Source organism: Mauremys mutica, chromosome 23, assembly GCF_020497125.1.
Source record: "Mauremys mutica isolate MM-2020 ecotype Southern chromosome 23, ASM2049712v1, whole genome shotgun sequence".
In the NCBI taxonomy this organism is placed as follows: Eukaryota; Metazoa; Chordata; order Testudines; family Geoemydidae; genus Mauremys; species Mauremys mutica.
Window position 1 is genome coordinate 13,107,086 of NC_059094.1, and position 25,257 is coordinate 13,132,342.

General features: G+C 48.3%; 1 protein-coding gene across 5 annotated transcripts in view; it reads left to right on the plus strand.

Annotated features, from left to right (window-relative positions):
- The window catches only part of RUNX3 (RUNX family transcription factor 3), a 147,563-nt gene extending 137,268 nt beyond the window's left edge, over positions 1–10,295 (plus strand). For all 5 annotated transcript variants that reach the window (XM_044997435.1, XM_044997433.1, XM_044997436.1 and 2 more), the window contains one exon: positions 6,071–10,295. In XM_044997435.1, coding sequence (XP_044853370.1) covers positions 6,071–6,594 — 524 coding nt within the window. In that variant the 3' untranslated portion in view covers positions 6,595–10,295. The remainder of the gene's footprint in view (positions 1–6,070) is intronic.
- Positions 10,296–25,257: the final 14,962 nt, after the last annotated feature.

Consider the following 25,257-nt stretch of genomic DNA (forward strand, 5'->3'; position numbering starts at 1 on the left):
AATATGTAGGGAAAATTTTTTAGCTTAGTGACGAATTACAGTAAATTGTTTGCTAACTAATTGTGCTTATTAATTGTGTAAAACTTCAGGCTGCAGTTGTTTGGTTTGTTCTTTTGGGGATAGAGTTGGTTGAATGCTGCAGGAACACAGGTTCAGCATTATACATATGACACCAGTGCCTAGAGACTGCAACTGAGAGTGGGTCCCCATTGCGCTAGGCGCTGTCCATACACATACTTGGAGAGCGTTCCCGCCACCAGAGCTCACAGTCTAAACAGACGAGACTGACCCTGCATGGGGGAAATAAAATATTATCTCCATTTTACTGGGGAAACTGAGACTAAGTAACGTGTTCCCAGTGACACAAAGAGGCGGTAGCAGAGTTGGGAACTGAATCCGGTTCTCTCGGACGGTGGCTTTGCCACAAGACCATCTTTTGTCGCCAGTTGCAGCCTGTATGTCAGTGTGTGTAAAGGGTCTGGAATGGGGTCCGTGTGCACCACTGCCCTCTAGTGGGCAGAATGTCAGGTCTCGTCCAGGTGTTGCTCACTTTGCAGGGCTATTGCCAGCTGATGGGCGCAGCTTGGAAAAAGAGGCCTGATAGAAAAGCGACTGTTGCTTCACGAAGAGACGTTCACCCAGCATGGGAGAGCTGCAGTTTTGTAGCCGAGGGTCCTTTGGTTAAGTCCGAGTGGGGCCAGATTCTAGCTTTCCATGCACCTCCACATCGCGGGAACTGACATCTGGGCTGTCTAGCCACATGACGCATGCCAGGCTTATGGGCTGGCTCCGGCCTTGGCTAACACGCCACAGGTGCCTGCCAGGACGAAAGGCAGGAGCTGCTACATCTGGCGCTCCAGAGGCAAGGTTCCCTAGGCAGGGGCTGGAACGTCACCAGCTTCACTAAACCACTCCTGCATGCGGTCACCAGCTTCACTAAACCACCCCCAGTTCTGTCGCTCATTCAGCAGCTGCAGTTTTGATGTCCTGGGGCAGGGTTTGGCTATCAGTGTGGGGCAGTGAGTTGTAGGCACTAGAGACACATGTGCCTAACTCAGTTACCCTTAGTGTGTCTCTCGGTGAGGGACAAAAAGCTTCAATGGTTAAGGCCCGGCGGGTAAAACCTGAGCTTAAAGCCCTTGGGTGCCCCACCTTCCACTCAGCGTTTGTATTGACTCCTCGTTGGAGCCGGAAAGGCCCGACAATACACATGGCTTTGCAAAGCGGGGCCTTGCCCGTTCCAGGAGTGCAGGCTGCGGGCTCCCAAGCAGTCGGGGATGTTCCGTGGGCGTGCTAATCCGCAGCACGCCCGTTCTGATCCCTGGGAGGTTGTTATACAACCCAACTGTGGCTATAAATAGAACGAACGCTGTTATTCAGCACACCAGGAATCTTTTTCCCGTCCCTCCAGCCTGTCAACCTCCCCCATCTGCCCTGTTTGGGCAGGATCTGCCAGAAGGATACGTCCCACTTTCCCGTTGGCTTCAAGGCTGGCGGAGTCAAGTGTCTACAGCTCCAGGAGGGAGCCATTTCTCCACCTTTATATCGGGGAGTGGGGAATCAGAACACAAAGGCTGCCATTATACGGGGAGGCGGTGTGTTGGGCCGTGGCCACTGTTTGGATTTTCCTGGTGGGACAAAGTCCCCAGAGATGAAGGATGAGAATTGAAAAACAAACCATCAGGGCTAGTTTTACTGCTGCGCTGTAAAAGCTGAAACCTTCTTCCGGATAAGATGTTAAACCCAGGTCCTGACCACTGTTTGCAAGGGTGATGTTAGCACAGGTCTCCTGGCTAACTTCCAGCCCCTCCTGTTCCTTCCATAGTTTCAGCTGGCCAAGATATTCGTCTTCACTTCCTGCCTTAAACCGCTCGGCACTGTGGCACGCCAGCACTGAGGTGGCTGTATTTCGGTGGGCAGAGGCATAGCGATATAGACTATTAGAGGCGTGGGTGTGTTGCAGCGAGCCTGCAAAGCGTACGCTGTAGTTTAAGTTGATTCAGGATGAGACTCATACCACTACTTAACATGCGAAGACTCAGTGCTAATGCGCATGCACTCTGTATAGAGGGCAGCATACCGATCCAGATTCAGCTCTGGTTTAATTCCATTGCATCTGGCTCATTATCACTGGCCTGTGCTGAGGGGTAAGCGCTGACACCTGGAAAGCTAGCCATATTTGCATGCCATAGAAGGAGTGTCCATAGACCTAGCCATGCACAGAGCTCCCTGCACAGGACCTGTAATTAACATTTTGATACTGTTGCATCTAAATAGTAGCAAGGGTGGATTGCCAAGTGTTGCAAGTACAGACCAATAAAAAAGTTGGCTTCAAAATAACCCCCTTTTGAGTGTCTTATAGAGGCAAAGGGAAATGTGCCCTGAGAACTTATGTTTTATTTCAATTTGCTTTTTATGGAATGTTATTTATGGGCATATGAAACATAATGAAGGAAAGTAATTGCCTCTTGGCTCAGCTGTTGGGATGTAGCTTGGTGCGGTCTGCTCACCATTTAATGTGAGGTAGTCATCATCATCTGTACTGGCCGAACGTGTGAAGCTGAATTCCCAGGGATGGCCTAACCCTGGGAGAAATGTAGCAAATTTGGAGCCTGCTTCCCTGAGAACGTGACAAAAGAGTCCAAAGATGACAAGTGAAATTGCAGGTGCAGGAAGCAATCGGGGGCACGGGCTCTGATTCAGTAGGTGCTGCTGTTCACCTTATCACGGAACGGCGCTGTACCATCTTCGTGTGTTGGGAACTTATCAGGTGTCAAAATTAAGCAGGTCTAGGCGGGCCAAAGCTTGCATGAGAGATCTCCAAGCAACGCCCAGGCACATCAGGAAGGGCTGTTGGTGCTTCACTTCTCTTTTGTGGATTCATGGCTTCCTGGGAGGATACTGTGCTGCTAGAGATCCTGCCTTTAGGATGAGATGTAAAGTGACGGTCCTTCGGTCATTTGCAGTGGTTAACAATCGGACAGTGCCTCTCCCAGCAGCATAAGGGTGTTAGCCAGGAGAGACCGGACAAATTCCAACGTGAGTCATTCCATTCTCCCGCTCTAAGCTCCCCCTGCATTCATGGTAGGACAGGGCCCTCTTCGTCTCTGCCTGTCCCAAACTGCCGAGTAACATTGCTGGGCTGGATTTTGGTGGTGGATGGACGGATTTTGTTCTGCTTTGCAATATAGACATATAATTTGTAAAGCATTTTGGGCTGAAAAAGCACCGTCTAGGTTGGGCTTTATTTATTATCCCCACATCTAAGAAAAAGGCAGTGAAACGACACGGCACCTCACATCCTTCCCTGGGTAGCCTAATCTATTTGCTCCCCTGGTGAGTCTTGCCCACATGCTCAGGGTTTAGCCGATCGCCATATTTGGGGTCGGGAAGGAATTTTCCTCCAGGGCAGATTGGCAGAGGCCCTGGTGGGGTTTCGCCTTCCTCTGCAGCATGGGGCACGGGTCACTGGCTGGAAGATTTTCTGGACCTTGAAGTCTTTAAACCATGATTTGAGGACTTCAATGGCTCAGACACAGGTTTGATACAGGAGTGGGTGGGTGGGATTCTGTGGCCTGCATTGTGCAGGAGGTCAGACTAGATGATCATAATGGTCCCTTCTGACCTTAAAGTCTATGATTCTAAATACGTCTCCACTCCTACCCACTTGCAAGGATCTCACTGTTATAATTCCTCTTCTGATATAAAGCTACAGGCCAGCTCTGATTGTGGTCTGCAGCTTAGACCAGCTACTTAGACCAGTACAAATCAGGAGTCAAGCCTTGAAAGTGAGTAGGGTCACACCAGTGTGAGGAAGATCAGAAACACAGCGTCGAACTGTATTATTTCCCTCCTCCTGATCCATTGACGTGTCGTTCTTTGGCATTCGGGAAGCTCATGTCTTAGGGATACAGTGCAACCTACAAAGCACCCTCTCTGTATAGACGTGTATGGAGAAGGATCCCAGCACTTGTATTTTGTCATTACAGAAAAAAGCTACCGTAAAAAACGACATTATTCTGGGCTAGGGACTGACAAACAGCAGCCAGGGTTGACCCTATGGGCCAGATTCAGATGAAATCAATGGTGCTAGCCAGCCTGTGGCTCAGGCTGGGACTCTAAGGTCATGTTGTGCGGTGACCGCGGATCTGAGGAGAGCGGCTCTGCACCATAATCTCCCGCAAAGGTGGTGTTTTGAATGGGGCTGAGGGCAGCTCCTTTCTTGTACCTCCTTTGGCCAGCTCCATTCTCCTGCTGCTGCTTGGTTAGACCAGGAATAGTCCAAGAGCCCGGAAGCGGAGCTGCTGGGAAGATGTCTTGCCCACTCTCTCTACAGCGGGACCCGCCGGCCGGGGCGGTGAGGTTGTAACTGGCCCAGCAGCAGCTTTCACAGTTGGGTCAAGAACCACGAGGCTAAATCTTGCCCTCCCCCTGCAGGAGGGTCAACGTAGGGTGGGCAACGCTAGGCCCTTGAGTGTGTGGGCTTTGCGTGACTCGTAGGCTCATCTTCGCTTTGTAGCAGGGCCCCCATGCCCAGAGATGTGCTGGTATCCAGGGGGAGATGCCACAGATCTTAAGGCAGCCACCAAAGTCTGGTACATTCATGAGAAGGCCCAGTGCTCCCCTGGGAACCCCTTTCCTAGCTTGGTCTGCCTGGGAAATCCTTTGGGTTTCCAGCGGGGAAGGGAGGCTCCATATCTCCTTGACCTCCCCCAAACAGACGGGGGCTGCCCCAACGTCTGAGGGAATTAGAGAGGACGCCACTTTATATTGGCCTCCCGGCCCCTCCATCTGACTTTTGGCCAGAAGAACCAAGTTTTCCACTCTTTATCCCCACAGAGGCAAAAAGCAGCAGGGACATGGTGGCTCAGCTTGGGAGCTTTCAGCTGTGTGTTTATCAGCTCCATCCCCTGATGCTATCAGCATGAACAGGCCACCCACACGAAGGCTTAACGACCTGGCCTAGACTCCGGCTTTCCCTCCCTGGCTCTGTTTGTGCGTGTGTGTGTACACCAAGGGGGCCTGACTGACTGGCTCAGGGACTGGCTGTCTGGGGCCCTGTGCTGGTTTATTTGCTACACAGCCCACGCAACGGCTAAACAATTTTTTTGTGTTTATAGCTTTTTTTTTTTCTGCTGGAGGCGGATAAACCGCTAGAGAAATAAGCTGATCCCCGTTCTTTCGTGGATAAGAAACATCAGCTTTTAGGGCAGGAAACCGGACTGGCCTAAACAAATGACTTTAGGCCTTTTTTTTAGCTTCCGCGACTCTCCTTAACGGCAGATGTAGAATGTGCCTCTTACTGCGATTTTTTTTTTCTTGTGCTGGAGACACAAGGATTAACGCACCAACCCCAGGCGGTGTGCCATGCTGTAGAGTACAAAGAGACCTCACCCTCCTCATCAGTAGAACTCAAAGTGCTTTTACCAAGCACATTATGCCCATTTTATAGTTAGGGAAACTGAGGCACGGGGAGCTGACGTAACTTGCACATAATCACTCAGCAGACCAGTGGCAGAGGCAGGCGTAGAACCCAGGTTTCCTAAGCCCCTGTCCAATGCTCTAGCCACTAGGTAACACTACTTCGTTACTCAGCCGCCGATTGGTGGTAGATCCCTACTTTCTGTTTTGTTGTTCACACTCCTAAATGGTTTATTTATTGTTTAGAATTTCTTCAGTTTCACGGACTGATTTAAGTAAAGGCTGCAATCCTTTTGCCATCTAGAAAGGAGAGTGACAGACATAATGCTGGGCTGCGAGGGCTGGTCTGTTTTCGTATCACTTTTGTACCCGGTTTAGAAACCAATACAGTTAAGTCAGTGCAGTCCCTTGGTGTGGATGCAATCCCTTTATGGATGCAGTTCTACCTGTATAAAGGTGTTTCGATCAGTGTGGCTTTTTCCCTGTTGCAGAGGACTTGTTGCTCACAGGAATCTGTTTGGACAAATCACTCACTCTGCGCGTTAAGCGTCAGCCCCAAGTACAGCCTAAAGCTGGGCCCATCAGCTGTGGTCTTTGTTTTCCACCGGGAAAAGCCTAACCAGGCAATGTTCTTTTTTCTTGCAAACAGGCACGTCGGATCTGAGCCCCTTCTCCGACCCACGTCAGTTTGATCGCTCCTTTCCCACGCTGCCGGCCCTCACCGAGACCAGGTTTTCCGACCCCCGGATGCATTACCCCGGCGCAATGTCAGCAGCCTTCCCTTACACCGCCACGCCCTCAGCCACGGGGATCGGTGGCCTCAGCATGACCAGCATGCCGACCACGACCCGCTTCCACCACACCTACCTTCCGCCCCCCTACCCTGGCTCCACCCAGAACCAAAGTGGACCCTTCCAAACCAACCCCTCCCCTTACCATTTGTACTACGGTACGTCGTCCGGCTCGTACCAGTTCTCCATGGTGGCAGGCGGGGAGCGCTCGCCCACCAGGATGCTGTCCTCCTGCACGAGCGCCTCGGCAGGCAACAACTTAATGAATCCCAACCTTGCCAATCAGAACGATGGAGTGGATGCGGATGGTAGTCACAGTAACTCGCCTACAGCCATGACGACCACCGGGAGGATGGATGAGTCTGTCTGGAGACCCTACTAGAAAGGACTCAAGGAGGCACGTGTAACTTGAACCGAATAAAATGCCCACCAATGTGTTACTCTTGTCAATCGCGAATAGAGCAAAATGAGGCCTAGCACGGGACGCCTCCCAACCTGAAGGCAAGTCAGGATCCTTCCTTCATCAATATACGTAATTGGCCAGCGCTGTATACAGTTCAAGACACGCGTCCACAAGGCTCGACTTGGTCACTCAGTAAGGTCCCTTTGGTCTCTCTGAAATGGGTGGATTGTATATAGGAGTGTGTGGAATCAGATGTTTGTTAATTGCGCAGCTATGGCTATGTTCGGAATGCCGATCAATCATCTCGCTCTTAACCAAAAAAACCCTGCCCTCCTGCAGAATCATAGGTGTTAGAGAAAATTTTACAAAGCCCCCAGAAATCAGCCAGTCCATCTCTCTGCAAATACAGGAAGAATGAACTAAGACGCCTTAGCCACTCGCCCCCTCCAGAAAAGGGCCTTTAACCACCAAACGAACTCAGTAAGGCTACCAGAGCTGCCCGCATCAGCTGAGACGCGAGTCTTGTTTACAGCAAAACAGATGTGACTGGCTCTCGCTGACGCAGTTACGGCTCTGAAGAACATTGCTAGCGAGTGAGCAGGTATCAGCCATGTGAACAAGTGCTGTGATATGATTTGGAACGTGGTTGTATTGTGATTTTTGTTTTGTTTTGTTTTTAACAGTAACATGGCTGATCCCACGGTTGACGACCTCCCCAATCCCCTTCCCATATGTTTACATGAGATGTAATTTTTTACACAATGTGTTTTCCTTTTGTCCTGACATGGACGTTAAGTTCTTGCTACTTCTAGTTAGTCTCGATGGTTGCGTCCGAGACGAAGAATGCGTTTGGGACAATCCAGTGTGTGAGGTGCACTTACAAACATGTTTGCTGCAAAGAGGACTTGGAAGCCTTTGGAATCATAAGAAATCCAGAATAGCGGCTTCTCCTCTCTCATTTCCAAGTGGCACACAGGCAGCTGTGGCAATACTTAGTATTTATTTTATGGTTCTCTTCCATTTTTACACCCAGAGTGGCTCAACACACCATGCATCTGTGCTTAAAGAAAGGAGATTGTCAGCTGATTCTTAAAGTACTGACTGAGATTTGAATGACCTCTCCATTTTAAATAAAATGTAACTCCCTGGTTTTTTGGGTTTTTTTTAGACAAATGAAATCATAATCTATAGCACCTCTCATCTCAAAGTGCTTAGCATAATTATTCTTCATATCACAGCCCCTGCAGTGATTTAGGGCACTTATTATCCCCATTTTACAGACAGGTAAACTGAGGTAGAAGGATTTGTCTAAGGCCACGTTCAGTGGCACTATTGACCCACGCGTACCACTGGTACCGGAGCAGCAGCTAGAGACCTCAGCTGAGATTACGGCCCATCGTGCTGGGTGCTGCACAGACACATAGTGACCATCCTCCACAGTGACCTTACAACTAAAATAGACAAAGCGCAAGGAAGTAAACGGGACATCACACAGTAGCTCTGTGGCAGAGTCTGGGCTAGAACCCAGCATTCCTGGGATCTCCCTGGACCATACTGCCCCTCCACGTTGCTAGCTGACAAAAGTTAGCTCCCTGGGCTTCAACCGGGAATTAGGGCCTGATCCTAACATAACCTTACTCACACTAGTTGTGCCATTGAAGACAAGGAGACGACTCCTGTGAGTAAAGTACGTTTGCCTGTATAACACTTTGCCCCATCCGCCTGCAAGTGGGTTGGAAGAGCTGCCACACTTGATAACTGAACGTAGCGCACCAGTGGCAGGGTGAGTGGGACCAGAACCCAGGACTCGTGTGTTGCAATAGCTATTTTAAGGAGAGGGGGGGTCCTGCTCCCGTGTTGCAGTGAAACACGTACACCCATGCAAAATGGATACAAAATGCTACTGAACCAGACTGGAAGCATTTTCCCTCCACTTTGCACTGGTGTAAATGACTGCACATGGCGACGGACGATTGAGAGTCAGGGCCTAGAATTTGATTCCCAGTCTTGTTAAATAGGACGGCCCCGTGGGAGTCGGGTGCATCAGTCAGTATCTTTGAGGATCTGAACTAGAGGTCTCCTGTAGTTGTGTAGCCACTTCAGATGAGACGCGTTAACAATAATGCTGAAGCTTAGCTCTAAGTTCATCATAACTCTGTGAGTATTTAACAAAGCATGTGGCTGGAAGCAAGCATCTGTCTGGCAGGGTGATGTAGGCCCAGAGCTGCCCCTTTTCCCCCTTAACCAATTATGAAACTGCTACTACTGAGTGGGGGGGGGGGGTTTAAAGATATCATGAGAATTATTTGGCATCTGGTTGCTTATGTTTGAGTGAGTTAAGGTTGACGGGACAGCAAGTGTGAAAAATCGGGACAGGGGGTGGGGGGTAATAGGAGCCTATATAAGAAAAAGACCCAAAAATCGGGACCGTCCCTATAAAATCAGGACATCTGGTCACCCTACTTTGAGCACCTTTGAAAATTCTACCCTATGCACCACAGCTAAAGCAAAGATGGTTGGCTTGTCAAATCTCAGTGGGTATCTTTCCAGCAATCAAATGACATATAATGCCTAGCAATTGCACTACTGTTTAAATATGGGGTTGAGACATCAAATCATACGTACCTGGAGTTAGTTGTGAAGCGGCAATGACCACTCATGGATTTAAAAACCGCAAACTCCACTTGCCTTAGCAAACAGCAAGCCCATGCCTCTTGATGGCTATCTGTCTGTCAAACTGGACTATGGCAGCCTGTCTTGTGATGCATTCAAGTTCATCAATACAATATTTCCACTGATAGAAAGCACAAAGAAAACAAGGAATTCTTCACACCAATTTAATGGTGTTCATGGAGTATTTAAAACCAAAAAAAAATAAAAATCTGCACCTATGTTCCTTTATGACATATTGTCATATGAAGGGGTAAATACAGGCACCTCTATTTTATGCAAATGGTCGCAAGACTGGCCAAAAGAATTTGCTTTGCACTATCATTTGCTTTTTTAAAAAAATAAATAAATGCACAATCGCTTGTACAGTAAAACCTTTGTCTGGCTTATGAAATATTTAACTGTAAAATCTAATTTTTTGGTCTTATGTGTTATAATAATATAATTCTTAAATATGTTGAAGGATCCGGTTCTTAATAATGCTTCCTATACTTGCGCGTGCAGGGTCAAAAACCAGAAACAACCAAAAAGTGAGAATGGAAGAAAGATCTTACTGTAGCTGAAGAAGGCAGAGATTATGTGTTTTGTTTAAATGGAAATTTGTGACGGCCATTGCAAACATGCTAGTAATACCAAATAATGTGGGTTTTTGTGTAATATACCAGCCCTACTTGAAGGTAACTCCCTATATTTAATATGTAGCCCATCTTTTTACCTGTAGCACTTGTCACTGGGGAGGGAGGGGGTCTGCGCCCATTGAAGTCATTAGCGAAGCTCTCACTGCGGATGATTCTGCTGCTTTTAGCTTCAGTGAGCGCAGGATCAGGCCCCCTCTTCTTAGCCTATCTTGTGAATAGGTGGACTCGAGTTTGTAAGAAGCCATAGCGAAGTGGCCAGTTCTGCTTTTCTATTATAAACGTCGATGTTCGTATCAAATGTACGTGATTATCTTGTCAGGCATCTGTGTAATCATTTTAAGGCCTTTCCACATGGAATAATAAATGTATGGTTACAAGTCTCCGCGGTGCCTCCCGCCTGTTCGATTGCCTCGTGCTGCTCACCAGTGTTTGTGCAAATACACAACTCAATCCCAACGCTTTCCCCGTACCCAGTGGCTCATACCTGAGGCGCTACAAGCATCTCAGAGACATGAGGTCAGGCCCTCAGCTCGTCGGCGGCGCACCACTGACTTCAGCGGGGCTCTGCTGATTTACATGAGCTAGAGGTTTGGCCCACTATGGCATTTAACTCACAGCGCCCCTGAGAAGTGCGTAAGGATAATTGGCTCCATTTTACAGATGGGGAAACTGAGGCACAGAGCATCTTCTCACACTGAATTCGCATTGGAAAGCAGAGGATGCTCAGCACCCAATGTGATCAAGCCCTGATCTCCAGATTTTACACACACACACACACACACACCACACACACACACACACACACACAATTTATTTTAAAGTGTATGTAATATGTAACACTGACTCCAACGGCGTCAGCCCCGATTCACACCAGTGAGAAAAGAGCATCCTGCCCAAGGAAAGGTGCCTGGTGTGGCAAAGTGCTGAACCTCCCACCCCCCTTTTTTCTCTATCACCGTCCTCCCAAGAGAACCCATGGGCTGGGAGGTATCGCCTCCATGCCAAACAGCAGACTCTACTCATTGCCAGAGAGACCAAATCAACCATTTCTACTGACACCTGGTTTTTAAGTGACTCTAGCCCATAGCGTAGCTCCATGCAAACTTGTGCTCACCACAAAAGAGCTGAAATGCATCCAGGCCATGTAAAGATGGAGTTGCTGAGACAGCTCCATAGCTCAGGTGGAAACTGGCTTCTCGTTAGAGGCCTGATTTTTGACCACTCCCTATGCAGAATTCGGAGGTACCAGATGTTTAGATCTTTGCGTTTTCATAACCCACCAGCTCTGGAAATTCTCCTGCGCTTCAACAGCAGACAACAATTGGGCCAAGCTCCCAATCTAAAAGAAGGTGGTGTAAATCTGGAGCTATTCCCCTGAAATCAATGGCATGACTCCAGATTGACACCAGCCACTCCGCGAACAGAACTCAGCCCATTTATTAATGATCCCGCACACAGCTGCTGTGAAGTCAATCCGCATGCCGGCTGCATCACCGCTGGGTAGTAAACTGAGGCATGGCGCGATTGCGGGCCCAATCTAAAGCCTAAAGAAATGAATGGAAAGACTCCTACAGACTCCAGCAAAACGTGTAGCAAACCCTAAATGAATTGGCCAAGGCTACGCATGGTAGCGTGTCAGTTGCAGAAAAATGAACAGATGCCAGGGATGCTGATGCCCAGCAGCCTACCGTAACCACTACTCCCGCTCCTAGTAAACAAGAACTAAGTCCCTTAGCAGCCACAAACACGGTGTCACAATTACAGCTGAAAAGCAACACCACAGATTGCAGTGAAAACCTCTGCCAAGCTTCCTAGGGGCTTGGGCTGCTGAGAACCAGAGCCAGCTCCTGCAACTCTTTTTTATTTATTATTTTGCATCACTGCCATGCCTAGATGCCAGCTGTGTGCTGTACAAACACACCTCAAAAAGCCAGGCCCCTGCCTGGCGCGCTAAGGCGCTTGCACAGAATTAGGAGTGCGGCATGTGAGAGGGTTCTGAGGCTGAGCCATGCTTCAGATACGCCTTTGCAGACGGTTGCATGACTTTAGCCCACAGTTGCATTTAGGGAAAAAAAAACCCCAAAGAAACCACAATAAAAGCTGATATGGGTGAGAACTCAGCTTCACAGCCTCGGCCAACGGAAATGCGTTTCAAGTGAAGCCATAGGCGGAACTGCCTTTTTTTTTTTCACAGCTACTGGAAGAGGAAGCACCCAGCGATGAAACTATTCTTTACAAGAACTTTCCATTCCAAACTGATCCAAGCTACACGCAGCCCCGTTGAAAGCCGTACCGACAAAAAGAGCAAGGGGCGTTTTGTCGTGCTGGCATAGGGTAACCAGACAGCAAATGTGAAACAACAAGACAGGGGTGGGGGGTGATAGGAGTCTATCTAAGAAAAAGCCCCCAAAATCGGCACTGTCCCTATAAAATCGGGACATCAGGTCACCCTATGCTAGCACAAAAGTACCATCCAATGGCCGTACGAGAGAGACAGCTCCCAAGCAGTACTGAAAGCTGCAAAAGGTTTTTTGCAAAGCTGCTGTTGTCTCTAACCTGCCCCTACCTCCTTGAATGGGCTTCATGCAGTTGCCGCAGGTGATCTTTGCAGTCATGCAGGGTTTATCAGGGCCCTAATGTGAAGCAGCAATTCTAAGGCACGCTGGTTAAACCTGTATCAGGTGATCATTTTTGGAAGCCTCTGGGCCAAGCCATCCCACTCAGGGTGGGAAAATGAGGAAGATCACTAATCAAGGAGATAACAGAGTAGATTGGAATGCTAATAATCTTAGATGTATACAGCACATGTCAACCAAACACAGTAATAGATTCTAAGGCCAGAAAGGACCAGTGTCATCATCTACTCTGACCTCCTGCATCACACAGGCCACAGGACTTCCTTGAAATAATTCCGGTTTGATCTTATTAGATCCTGTCACTGCTTATTATTATTTATGTAGGCCCCCATCCGAGATCAGGACCCTCTTGTGATAGGCAGTATCCAGACACGGAGCTAGGATGGGTCTACAAAGGTTTTGTACCAATTTAGCTAAACCAGTGGGGTGTGGGGGTGAGATGTACTTTGGTCAATGCAATCCCCTAGTGTGGGTGTAGTTATAGCTCTCGGTGATAGTGTAAAAAGGGGTTGTACTGATTTGACTACATTGTTTTTTCTATCGATGTAGTTAAATCACTGGGACAGATGAGCAGACAAGCCCTAAGAGACAGACCTTGCCTGGAAGAATTTGCACTCTGAATAGACAAGGCGTGGGAGAAAAGGAAGTATAACTATTCCCATTCAATAGTCTGCAGCAGATGAAGGAACTGAATGCAGGTTTCCTGAGTTCCCAGTGTTCCCCTCTCCCCATCTCAAAGTGCTTTTGTACAAACTCTGTATGCTAACAGTATAAATCTACCCTATAGAATCACTTTCCCCATCCCAGAGAGTAAAAGCATCAACTCTTCAGTAGCACACAACAGCGGAGGTTTGGAATGGAGGAAGAACAATCTACCCAACTGAAACTAGAACAGCCTGTTAAGTCCTGGGGTGACGGGTGGAGCCTACCAGAACAATGGAAGGCCCCCTCAGCTGAGGGAGGGTCCCCAGAATTTCAGAGATTACGGGGAATGATAAATGGGTCTGGGGGTTGCAAATAAGGGATCCAGTGGGGAGAAAGCAGAGAACCCCGGAAAATGCCACTCATCCAAGAAGGAGTCCCAGTGCACCCTGCTTCCAGGAACTCTGCCCAGGCGCAAACATGAGCGAGAGATGGGGAAAAGGCTGCACAAGGCAGAATATAACTCACTTGAAATTAAATTTGCCCAGGAGCTACTAGGTTATTGTGAAAAGTGCCAGTTAAAGTCCCAGGCCGTCAGTTTTACATGTCAGCCAATAGACCACACCGTTAGCCATGCAGCGCCCCCTAGCATCATGGTGCTGTAATGGGCCATTGTTGACTCAGCCGGAAGACTGCCCCCACTGGACCTCAGCCATGCACATCTCACAGGGGCAGCGTTTCATAGATCCCAAGGCCAGAAGGGACCATTGTGACCATCTAGGCCAAGCTTCTGTAGAACACAGGCCATAGAATGTCCCCCAAATAATTCCTAGAGCCCCCGTCTTCTAGGAAAACAGCCAATCTTGATTTAGAAATGGTCAGTGATGGAGAATCCCCCATAACCCTGGGCACATTGGTCCAATGGTAAATGACCCTCATTGTTAAAAGTTTACATCTTATTTCCAAACTGACTTTGTCTAGCTTCATCTTCCAGCCATTGGCTCCTGTTAGACCTTCCTCTGCTAGTCTGAACAGCCCATTATTAAATATTTGTTCTCCAATATAGACTGTAATCTAGTCACCCGTAACCTTCTCTTTGTTAACCTAAATAGATGCAGCTATTTAAGTCTATCACTCACTATGAGGCAGGTTTTTTAATCCTTTAATCATTCTCATGGCTCTTCTCTGAACCTTCTCCAATTTATCAACATCCTTCTTGAATCGCAGACACCAGAACTGGACACAGTATTCCAGCAGTGGTAAAAAAAACCCCTCTCTATTCCTATTTGAGAGTCCCCTGTTTATGCATCCCAGGATCGCATTGGCCCTTTTGGCCACAGAGTTACACTGGGAGCTCACATTTACCCGCTTATCCACCACAACCCTCAAATCTTTTTCATTGCTTCCCAGGGTAGAATCCCCCATTCTGTAAGAGCGGCCTACAGTCTTTGTTCCTAGATGGATACATTAACCTATCTTTTAACCAGTTACCAAACCATGAGAAGACCTTCCCTCTAATCCAATGGCAGCTTACTTTGCTTAAGAGCCTTTGGTGAAGGACCGTGTCAAAGGCTTTCTGAAAATCTAATTACACTATATCCACTGGGTCCCCCTTGTCCACATGCTTGTTGACCCCTTTAAAGAATTCTAGTAGATTGGTGAGGCATGATTCCTCTTTACAAAAACCATGTTGACTCTTCCCCAACAAATTATGTTCATCTATGTGCTTCACAATTTTGTTCTTTACTATAGTTTCAACCAGTTTGCCCAGTACTGAAGTCAGGCTCACCAGCCTGTAATTGCCAGGATCACCTCTGGAGCCCTTTTGAAAAATTGGCGTCACATTAGCTATCCTCCAGTCACCTGGTACAGAAGCTTATTTAAATGATAGGTTACAAACCATAGTTAGTAGTTCTGCAATTTCACCTCTGAATTCCTTCAGAAGTCTTGGGTGGCTACCATCTGGTCCTGTCTAGTTTATCACTTTGTTCCAAAACCTCCTCTAATGCCACCTCAGTCTGGGACAGTTCCTCAGATTTGTCACCTAAAAAGAATGGCTCAGGTTTGGGAATCTCCCTCATATCCTCAGCCACGAAAACTGATGCAAAGAATTCATTTAGTGTCTCTGCAATGGCCTTATTGTCCGTGACTGCACCTTTAGCATCTCGATAGTCCAATGGCCCCACTGGTTGTTTAGCAGGCTTCCTGCTTCTGATGTACTTTAAAAAAAAATTGCTATTACTTTTTGAGTCTTTGGCTAACTGTTCTTCACTTTCTTTTTTGACCTTCCTAATTATACTTCAGTACTTCCTTTGCCAGTGTTTATGCTCCTTTCTATTTTCCTCACTAGGATTTAACTTCCACTTTTTAAAGGATGCCTTTCTGTCTCTCATTGCTTCTTTTACTTTGTTGTTTCGCCACAGTGGCTCTTTTTCGGTTCTCTTACTGTGATATTTAATTTGGGATATACGTTTAAGTTGAGCCTCTATTATGGTGTCTTCAAAAAGTTTCCATGCAGCTTGCAGGGATTTCATTTTGGTGCTGTACCTTTTAATTTCTGTTTAACTGACCTCCTCGTTTTTCTGTAGTCCCCCTTTCTGAAATTAAATGCTACAGTGTTGGGCTGCTGTGGTGTTTTTCCCATCACAGGGCTGTTAAATTTAATTATATTATGGTCACTATTACAAAGTGGTCCAGCTGTATTCACCTCTTGGACCAGATCCTGTGCTCCACTTAGGACCAAATCAAGAATTGCCTCTCCTCTGGTGGATTCCAGGACTAGCTGCTCCAAGAAGCTGCCATTTAAGGTATCAAGACACTTTATCACTGCATCCCATCCTCAGGTGACACGTACCCAGTCAATATGGGGATAGCTGAAGCCCCTCGTTATTATTGAGTATTTTATTTTATAGCCTTTCTAATCTCCCTGAGCATTTCACAGTCACTCTCATCATCCTGGTCAGGTGGTCGGTAATATATCCCTACTGCTATCTTCTTATTATTAGAGCATGGAATTACTATCCATAGAGATTCTATGGTACAGTTTGGTTCACTGAAGATTTTTACTTCATTTGATTCTACGCTTTCACATATAGTGCCACTCCCCCACCAGCACAACCTGTTCTGCCCTCCCTATATTTTGTATCCTGGTATTGCTGTGTCCCATTGATTATCCTCATTCCAACAAGTTTCTGTGATGCCTATTATAGCAATATCCTCATTTATACGAGGCATTCTAGTTCACCCATATTATTTAGACTTCTAGCATTGGTATATAAGCACTGTCTGCCATTACATGATGTTATTAAATGGGACTCTTTTCCATTGGACTGTGTCTCAGCAGATCCTCCCCGTATTTTATCACTCTGAGCAATCAGAAGTCCTCATTTTACTCTGCAGACTGTTTCTTTCTGCTCTGAGTCTTTAATTCTGGCATCTCTTAGCTAAGGGCTGTTGTACTCTCTAGCTCAAGCTCCTACTCACTGATCCACTGGTGCACAGACTGAGTGCGCCCCCTAATGGAAGGAAGTGCTTACTGCGCTCCAGATTTCTGAGGCTCCAGCAATAGAGGTTACTAGCTTAATGCTGCAGGACCATTTCCTTTAGGCAGCAGTCGGGCTTCTGCGAGCTTGTTGCATGTAGTTTAAGCCACTGAATTTTCTCTTGTGGGGTGAGCGCACGTCTCGGTGCTTTGTGGGAGGTCAGTGCCTGGCTCAGTGCTTTGTGGGGTCAGTGCATTTTAGGGTCAGTGCCTGGCTCAGTGCTTTGTGGGGTCAGTGTGTGGCTCCATGTTTTGGGGGTGGGGATGGGGTCTGCGTGTAGCTGCTCCTTGTTTTATTTGCTTTTACCTGCCCTAGCAGAATGAAGCCAGTGCACAAAGAGCGTAGAACTAAGGGTACGTCTACTGAAGCTGGGCGCGGGCTCCGCAGCAGGGGCAGACAGATACGTGCTAGCGCTGCTCGAGCTAGTGCACTTGGGTGACCAGATGTCCTGGTTTTATAGGGACAGTCCTGATTTGGGTTTTTTTTATATCTATAGGTGCCTATTACCCCCCACCCCCATCCCGATTTTTTCACACTTCCTGTCCGGTCACCCTATAGTGCACTAAAAATAGCAATGTAGCTATTTACCAAGCACATACCCAAGAGGTCCAGGGTAGTAGCCCACTGCTGCCATGTACCCCTCGTTACACCACTATTTTTAGTGCACTCGCATGAGCAGAGTTAGCACCTGTCTGTCCACCTGCTCTGGGATGCACAGTCTCAGCTGCAGCGTTGACGTAGCCTCAGGGCTGAACCTCACGGGCCTGGGATGGATTTTCATGCATTTGAGGGTGGGGAAAATTCCTGCCTGCCAGGGAAATAAGATTTCCTACACAAAGCAGCATGTGCATGTGCTCTATCACTCGCTTTCTCCACTCCTTCCTTCCGTTCCAGCTCGCTCCTTTCTCGCTCTTCTTTCCCCTGTGTAAGCAGCTCCCAACAGGCCTGACAAACTCACTACACCCAACACACTGCTTTCATGGTATTTAGCCCTAACTGGTGTTATGTGTGGTGGCTGACAAAAGCTTATGTCTGACTGGCCACATGCTATTTAAGGAGCTCTGTGTATAGGTACTGAAAAGATTGTTTTAAAGTCTGTGATCTCCATTCACTGACGAAAGCCTTTGAAGAGCAGGGCGTGTTTATGAACGTTTCGTTCCTGATGGCTTGAAAACCAGCTAGCTCGGCAAAAGACTGAATCCTTGGGGATGGGAGAGGGGAAATCTACTTTATTATCTAGGAGACGTAACTATTGATAACTGTAGCCCCAGATTTGCGTTTTATATGTAAACATTTCTGTTTCCAGTATCCGTAGTCACTGTCTCTTAATTCTTAGCCTTTGATAATAAACTTGGGATTGTTTTCACTATAACTAGCTCAGTACTGGGATGTTCTAAAGAACCTGAGCCTGAGTTGTAGCAGTCAAGCTGGATGGATGCTGGTCCCTCACGCACTGGTGCTAATCGGGTAGTAATTTCTGAGTGTGCCCAGTGACAAGGTCTGGATACTACAGGGGGGCAATTCCAGAGGGGCTCAGGGACTGGGGTGCACCTGCTCTTAACCTCCAAGACAAAGTAAGAGCTGGCAGAGCCCAGGGGGCTACCAAACTGCACAAGCAAATCTTCCTCTTGCTGGAGGCAGGGGGAATAACAAGGTGACGCACAGCCCTGGCCACCCTGAGCAAGTGTAACAGATGGTACGTCTACACTGCCATAAAAGACCCGCGGCACCCAGGCTCAGAGCCCTGGTTCAGCTGATTGAGCTCGCGGGGCTAAAACCAGCAGGATCGGCCTAGAGTCCGGGCCCTGAAATCCTCCACCCTCGCAGTGCCTCAGAGCCCGGGCTCCAGCCCAAGCCCGAACCTCTACACTGCAGTTTTATAGCCCCACAGCCCAAGCAGCGCCCATGCTGCGGGTCTTTCACTGCAGTATAGACACAGCCCGAGATACACCCACCTAGACCCTGCTTCAGGTGCCCGGGAACCACCGGGAGAGAGCCATTCTGCAGCAAATGTCCTTGGTGGGAATGGAGCCCATGATTGCGCTTATAAACCACAGAGCATTTTTCTGTGCAACATGAAACACTTTAACTGTCTGCTATGCAACCCGATTTGCACGTGCATCAGATGCTGCTAATTCCGCCGCAGGGATGTCCTGTTGTAAAAGCTGGTTTTGAATACTGCCTATTTAGGAGCGAACCGGTGGCAAACATGGAAAATTCATTAAGCGTCTGGGAACGCGTTCTGTTCCATGGCATTCCCATCCACTTACTCAGCCGGACCTCACGCCTTGGGGGGAGAGTGGGGTTTTTTCATTCTGATTCACAGATAGGGATCAAGAGAGGTTTAGGTTCTCACAGGCTTTCCAAACAAGAGGCAGCCTATGCCAGAGGCAGCCTGGCATTTGCCGCTCCGAAAGGAACGCCAGACACTTTGAACTAGACAGCTAGGGCTGCATTCTCATCAGCGCTCACCCGCTCCTCAGGGTCAGGCTGAGTCGGCTGGGAGAAAGAACAGCTACTCTAAGTGTCTGGCCTGGTTGCCAACTTGCAGTGCAGTTGTTTCTGAGTCAGCGTTGCACTGGAGTGAGGGGCGGGCTCCGCTGCTGGAGGTGGCATCTGCCGCTGGAGACATGAAAGCAAGAACCTGGCAGCAAGTAGCTAACAAAGATAAAAGAACACTTCTTAGGGGAGTATTTATTACTAGTATTACGGTAACCCCCTGCACGAGCCAAGTGGTCCCATGGCCATTGTAATGGGTGACCCGGAGCACGTAATCACATTCTGCTGCCCTCCTACTGTTTCACATGGCGACTATAATTCTCTTCCTGTCCCAAACTGTTGGCTACGGTTGTTGAGCGCTGTTAGCTGATGGGTTCTGCCTTAGAGGTGGCTGCATTTCAAGAAGCTGGCAAACTCCTGAAGTGTGATCTCGGGCCCGGTGTCACATAATCCTGGGTGGGTGGCTGGTTTCTGGTGCAAATGAAGTGAAATGCAGTTGTGTTTTGGGGTGCGGGGGGTGAACCCCAAAACTCAAAGTGAGCCCTTGGGGTATGGAACTGGATAGTATAAACCACACAGGCTGGAAAAACTGAGCATGGACACCTCACCCCTCAAACAGAAACCATCCCGTCCGGCAGGGTTCTCATGGAGCGATTCAGTTCACACTGGACTTGTCTGTCCAGTCCCAGCGAGTGGCCTGACCCTGAGACTTGTTGAGCCGCTGCAGAAGCTCAGCATGGCTCAGGCTCAAGCCCTAGATGAAGAGACTCCTACGGCACGTTCAACCAAACCCATTGTAACTAGCATGAAAAAATAACGATGTTCTGTTGACACAGCGACCACCCTGCCAAAGCAGAAGCCTTGAAGAGCCAGGACAAGAGGTTTATAGACCTCTGTGGGACATACACCCAGTGCTAACATTAGGGGTGTCCAGGGCCCTGTTAGAAGGACCCCCTTTCAGGAGAGCTCTATAACCTACGTCCCTCCAACCCCTCTCTGCTAGCCATCCCATTGGACGCTTTCAATCTCAGTGAACTTTTCCCAGTGAATAGAAGACAACGCTGGTGTCCAGATTCCTGACCAACAATCGTTCTCTTTGTGAAACAGCTTTAAAGGCTCTTGTGAGACCTACAGGATGAGTATAGGATAGTTGCCTTGCTGCATTACCACAGTATTACCAGCAGCTAATTCATTATTACTTGGTTTACAGTAACCGTATTAGGGGATGGACATTCCCATGGTAAGAAGCAGAACGTGCCGTCCTCACCGACGAGGACAGGCACTGAGTAGGAGAAAAGGGGCATTATCCCCATTTTACAGATGGGGAATGGAGGCACAGAGACAAGAAGGGTTCTATTTTCAAAAGCCCCTAAAGGATTTAGGAACTTAAGGTCCATTTTCAATAGTGAATCATGCCCAGATCCTCAAAGGCACTTAGAGGCCTAACTCTCATTGGCCTCCCAAGTGACTATGGACAAGGCTTTGAAAAGTATTTAGGTTGATTCCAATGGGAGTTAGGCACCCAGGTGCTTTTGTAAATCCCACTCGGTGCCTATCTGCATCTGTAGGCACCTAAATAAACTTTAAGATCAGGCTGTAAGTCACTTTGGAAAATGGGCGTTAGGTTCCCAAGTCACTTGAGTGTAAAATTTTCAAGAGTGCTGAGGACAAGGTCACACACAATTCAGTGGCAGAACCTGACTTGAACCCAGATCACCTGCCTAAGTCCTGCTGCGCTAATTCAAGGCCTGCCTCGCTTTGTGATACCTTGAGGAATGTGCTACGTAGCCCCCTCACCGAAACACGAGTCTCATGCCTTAAAGCAGTCAGTCAATCATCGGGAAATGCGTCCTTTGATAGCGGCCCAAACTCTCCCGCTGAAGCTGGCGGGTGTGTAAAACATAACAGAGCGCAGGAGTAAGTCTCACACGTGTGGCAGCTATTTACAAAGCAGCTGCCCGAGGCCTAGAAACCATCTCCAAATTCCCCCGTGCAACATTATGGGCCTTTCTGAACCAGGCTGTCAGTTAAGAATTTTGCAAACAAAGTCGACTGTGTAACTGTGAATTCCCTGACAGTAGCGAGGCCGATCCAGCTAAGGTGTTTTCTCATGCTGGAGAAACCTACGGAGGTTTGGCTGGGTTGCCAGATCAGAAAACACAAACGACAGTATAAATTAAACGGTCCTGCTGATCCGTGCATCTTTGTTCTTGGCTTAATCTACCGCCATAAAATTGATGGAAGTGACACATCTTTGGCACCGTGGCCCAGGGTGCTAGAGTAGATACTTGTCTGCAGCAAATGACGGCGAATGAAACATCAAAGGGGCGGGCAGGGGAAGATGGAAAACAATTATTCTCATTACCTGTACCTTTGACTCACGTGAGACGACGGCAGAGATAGATGGTTTTAATTAGGAAAACAGAGGCAAGCCAGCGAGAGAAAACACCACACCCACAGGGGAGTGCTTGTGCCTGCAAATGGGCACGTTTGGTACTCACACATCCTTGCACCAGGCAGGCACAGACAAACACACAAACACAACCACAACCACCCTCTCAGCCAGCACCCCAAGGACTGAACCAGGGACCTTCAGGGCTAAAAGCATAGAGTGCGACCAGTTGAGCTAAAGTTAACTACGGGCTGGAACAGCCTCATAACCTCACTTGAACCTGGGCATTTTAGTGCCTCCTTTAAACAAACTGGAAGTGAAGGACACACAAGGAAAGCGAAGCCGGACCTCTCCCGCCCAGCCCACCGAGGAAGCCGCCTGCCTTCAGTAACCACTTTGATAGGCTCCAGTTAAATGTTGTTCCACTCTGAAAAGCCCCTTCTGAAAATCTGTTGGTCTCTTGGGTGGCCACTCATGACGGGGGTGACTGTCGCTTGTTCGAAAAATATTATGAAGCTATCTGAGACCGACCGAGAGACAGCGTCCAAAGTTCTCTGGAACGAACTAAAGGCCCTGCTGCTGGAGCAGCTAGGAAGGGGATGCGGCCAAGGGGTTCAGAGCTGGATGAACATATGCCTGCACACCTTGGCACTGGGCACCATCCCTGATGGTCAATTCACAGCCCTCCCTTTCCTATCCAACCACATCCAACCCTTAGGACGCATGCCCTCTTCTACCTAGTCAAGCAATCACCCTCCCCGTGTACCAGCTAAGCCCCTAGCCCCTGTCAGCTTCTAGCCGCTCACAAAAGCTTACTTTGATGGGCTAGCATTAAGCAACGGTAACTGTTAACATCACAGGGTGCTTACTAACAGAGATCAAGGTCTCACTGCCCCAAGCCCCATGAACGCGCCCCAGCCCCTGACAACGTAACTAGACAAGACAGACAAGTCTCTCTGATTTCCCCTTGGCTAGGCGGGGCACTGGGCACAGCAGATTAGCCAAGCTCGGAACTGGAGCCAGGTCCCACACCAATGTGCGCCCCACACGGCGACGCGTCCCCTCTAGACAGAACAGAGCTTGGGAGACAAGGCCTCAGGTTCTGTTACTGACTGGCCGCATGAGCTTTGGCAAGTCGACAAACTCCTCTGTGCTTGTTTCCCCAGCCATAGAGCGAGGAGCGTGCTAGCGCCGCACCCCACGCCCGTGTGGCAAGGCCTGCTTCACAGGTGTCCGCAAAGCCCTTTGAACCCTTCCACTGCGCAATGCTCCCTCGTTAGCACTACACCCAGAATAAAGGGCAGCGAGTAAGGGCTCGATTCTGACCTGTTACACCGGTGTCTAGCCACAGGAAAGCCAACATCTTCACACCAGCATAACTGAGGTCAGAGCCTGGGCCAAGACACGGGGAAGGAAACAGAAAATTAAAGTTGCATTTTAAACTTTACCAGCTGGTTGAACACAACGCCTTGACGCCGGCTCCCGACTTCCCTACCACGGGTACCTCAGGAGCAACGCCATTGAATCAGGCCCTTCGGTTCAACACGTGCACTTCCGCACCGTCCACAGATCGTACTTGGTTCCTGGCCTAGGTCCAGGTGGAATATTTTGTGCTAGTCAAAGGGGGCATTTCCTTTGGCTCTGGGGACGTTGCAAGGCCTCGGGTCCTTAAAAGGCTTTTTAAAATAGCGAGCAAGTTGACTGGAGAAACCATGCAAAGCAGAGTCACCCGTGACCCTGGCATCTGCAGCGTGGTGCCAATGCTGTGCAAAGCGCTGGTGGCTTAATCCTCAACGCCCTCAGAAAGCGGCGCTGTGCAAAACCCAGCAAGCCACAGTTCAGGGGCTGCAGCCTGCAGCTCGCACTTCACCAGCTTGGCAGGGCCTGGTGTTTATCTTTGCAGCCGTTGGGTTTCTTATGACTGTGGAACACCCAGGGTTGGATGTAGGCAGTGAAACCGCCACAGTAATTTCATTTCTCAGTCATAAATGAAATGGGCTGTAAAATAAAGCTGGGTGTTTAAGCCAGACTGGAAGAATTAATTGTTCCAGTGGGCAATGTTAACAAGAGGAATAAATGTGCCTGAGATTAATACCTAAGGAGTCCTTGGTCTTTTCCTTCCTCACTGTTTTGTATTTTTAATGTTCAGTGCAATCCTTCCCTGCTTTGTGTGGTCTAGTGGTTAGCACGTGGCAGCAGGAGCCATCATTCCTGGGTTCTGGTTCTGGCGCCACCATTAACTCCCTGTGTGGCCTTGAGCAAGTTGCTTCAATCAGTCTGTGCCTCAGTTTCCCCATGTGTAAAACAGGGATTTCAAAACGACTTCGTCCCAGCCTAGGTGAGATTTAATTCAGGAGCATTTGTAAAAAGGGCTTTGAGCTCCTTGGATAAAAGATGCCATGGATGTGTGAAACCTAGAACAGAACCCAGCAAGGGTGTGGCCCAAAATAACATGGTACTGGAATCACTGGGGGATGAAGGCATCACATCCTCATCCTTAGACTGCCAGAGCCTGGCCATACATGGGGTTTAATAGGAACTGCCACAGGGGAAATCAGACTGGAGGACCAACCTAGCCCAGTATCCTGTCTCTGACAGTGGCCAATACCAGGTGCTTCAGAAGAAGGTACAAGAGTACCACAGTGAGTAGCTGTGAGTGAAGTAAGGTGCCCCACATATTAAGTCTCATCCTGATCCCTAGTAGGGTACCAGTTTAAGGCCTGAAGCATGATGTTTGGTATCCGTTCTGGAATTTTCATCACAATTAATTATGAGAACAAGACTATCTAGGGTTATCCATATCAATAGTCAGCCCCTTTTAGAATCTTGCTAAATTCCAGGTCTCAACAACTTCCTGTGCCAGTGAGTTCCACAGTTTCATCCCTCCCAGTGTGAAAAATTATTTCCTTTCTTTAGTTTGCAAGATGTCACCTTCTGTTGTTGTTGAATGTGCCCTGGCTCCACAGCTAAAGTTTCCCCTCCAGAAGGAGCTTGGTGGGCCCCCCTTACTTGATTACGTGTCATGTCCTGTTAATTGCCTGTGCCAAGCAAAAGGTGCTGTCCCAGAATGAGAGAGAGAGATCTAAAGGCCAGGCCTCTGTCTTCATGGGAACATAGGAGTAGACATGGTTTGGAGGCTTGAACCAGAAAAAAATAATCAAGTTTTTTTCGTCCAATCAAAAAACTCAAAACAAACAAAATCATTTCAAATCAACCAAAGCATTTTGTGTCAACTCTAAACCAAATAATTTTTTTGGAGTTTTTCATTTAGTTTCAGCCGTGTTGGGTGATTTTCACCCTTTTTGTGTTTGTGTGTGTGGGGAGCGGGGGGGTCGTGGTTTTAAACTGGCCCAATTTGAAATTGAAACAAACGCTTTTGAAATTTATTTTTTCAATGAAAACCATGAGTTGAATTCAACCCACATTTGATTAATAGATTCAGGCTCAGAAAAATGCATTTTTCCATGAAAAAAGACCCAAAAAAATGTCCCCCAACTCTCCCCCGGACCGTGGGAAGATTGCATGGAAAGATCAGGCTGGGAGCTACACACTTGGTACCGCCACCCGCTAGCATTATGCTCTCTCTAGCCTGTGTCTACCCCACCTTGGTATCTGAGCTTGCA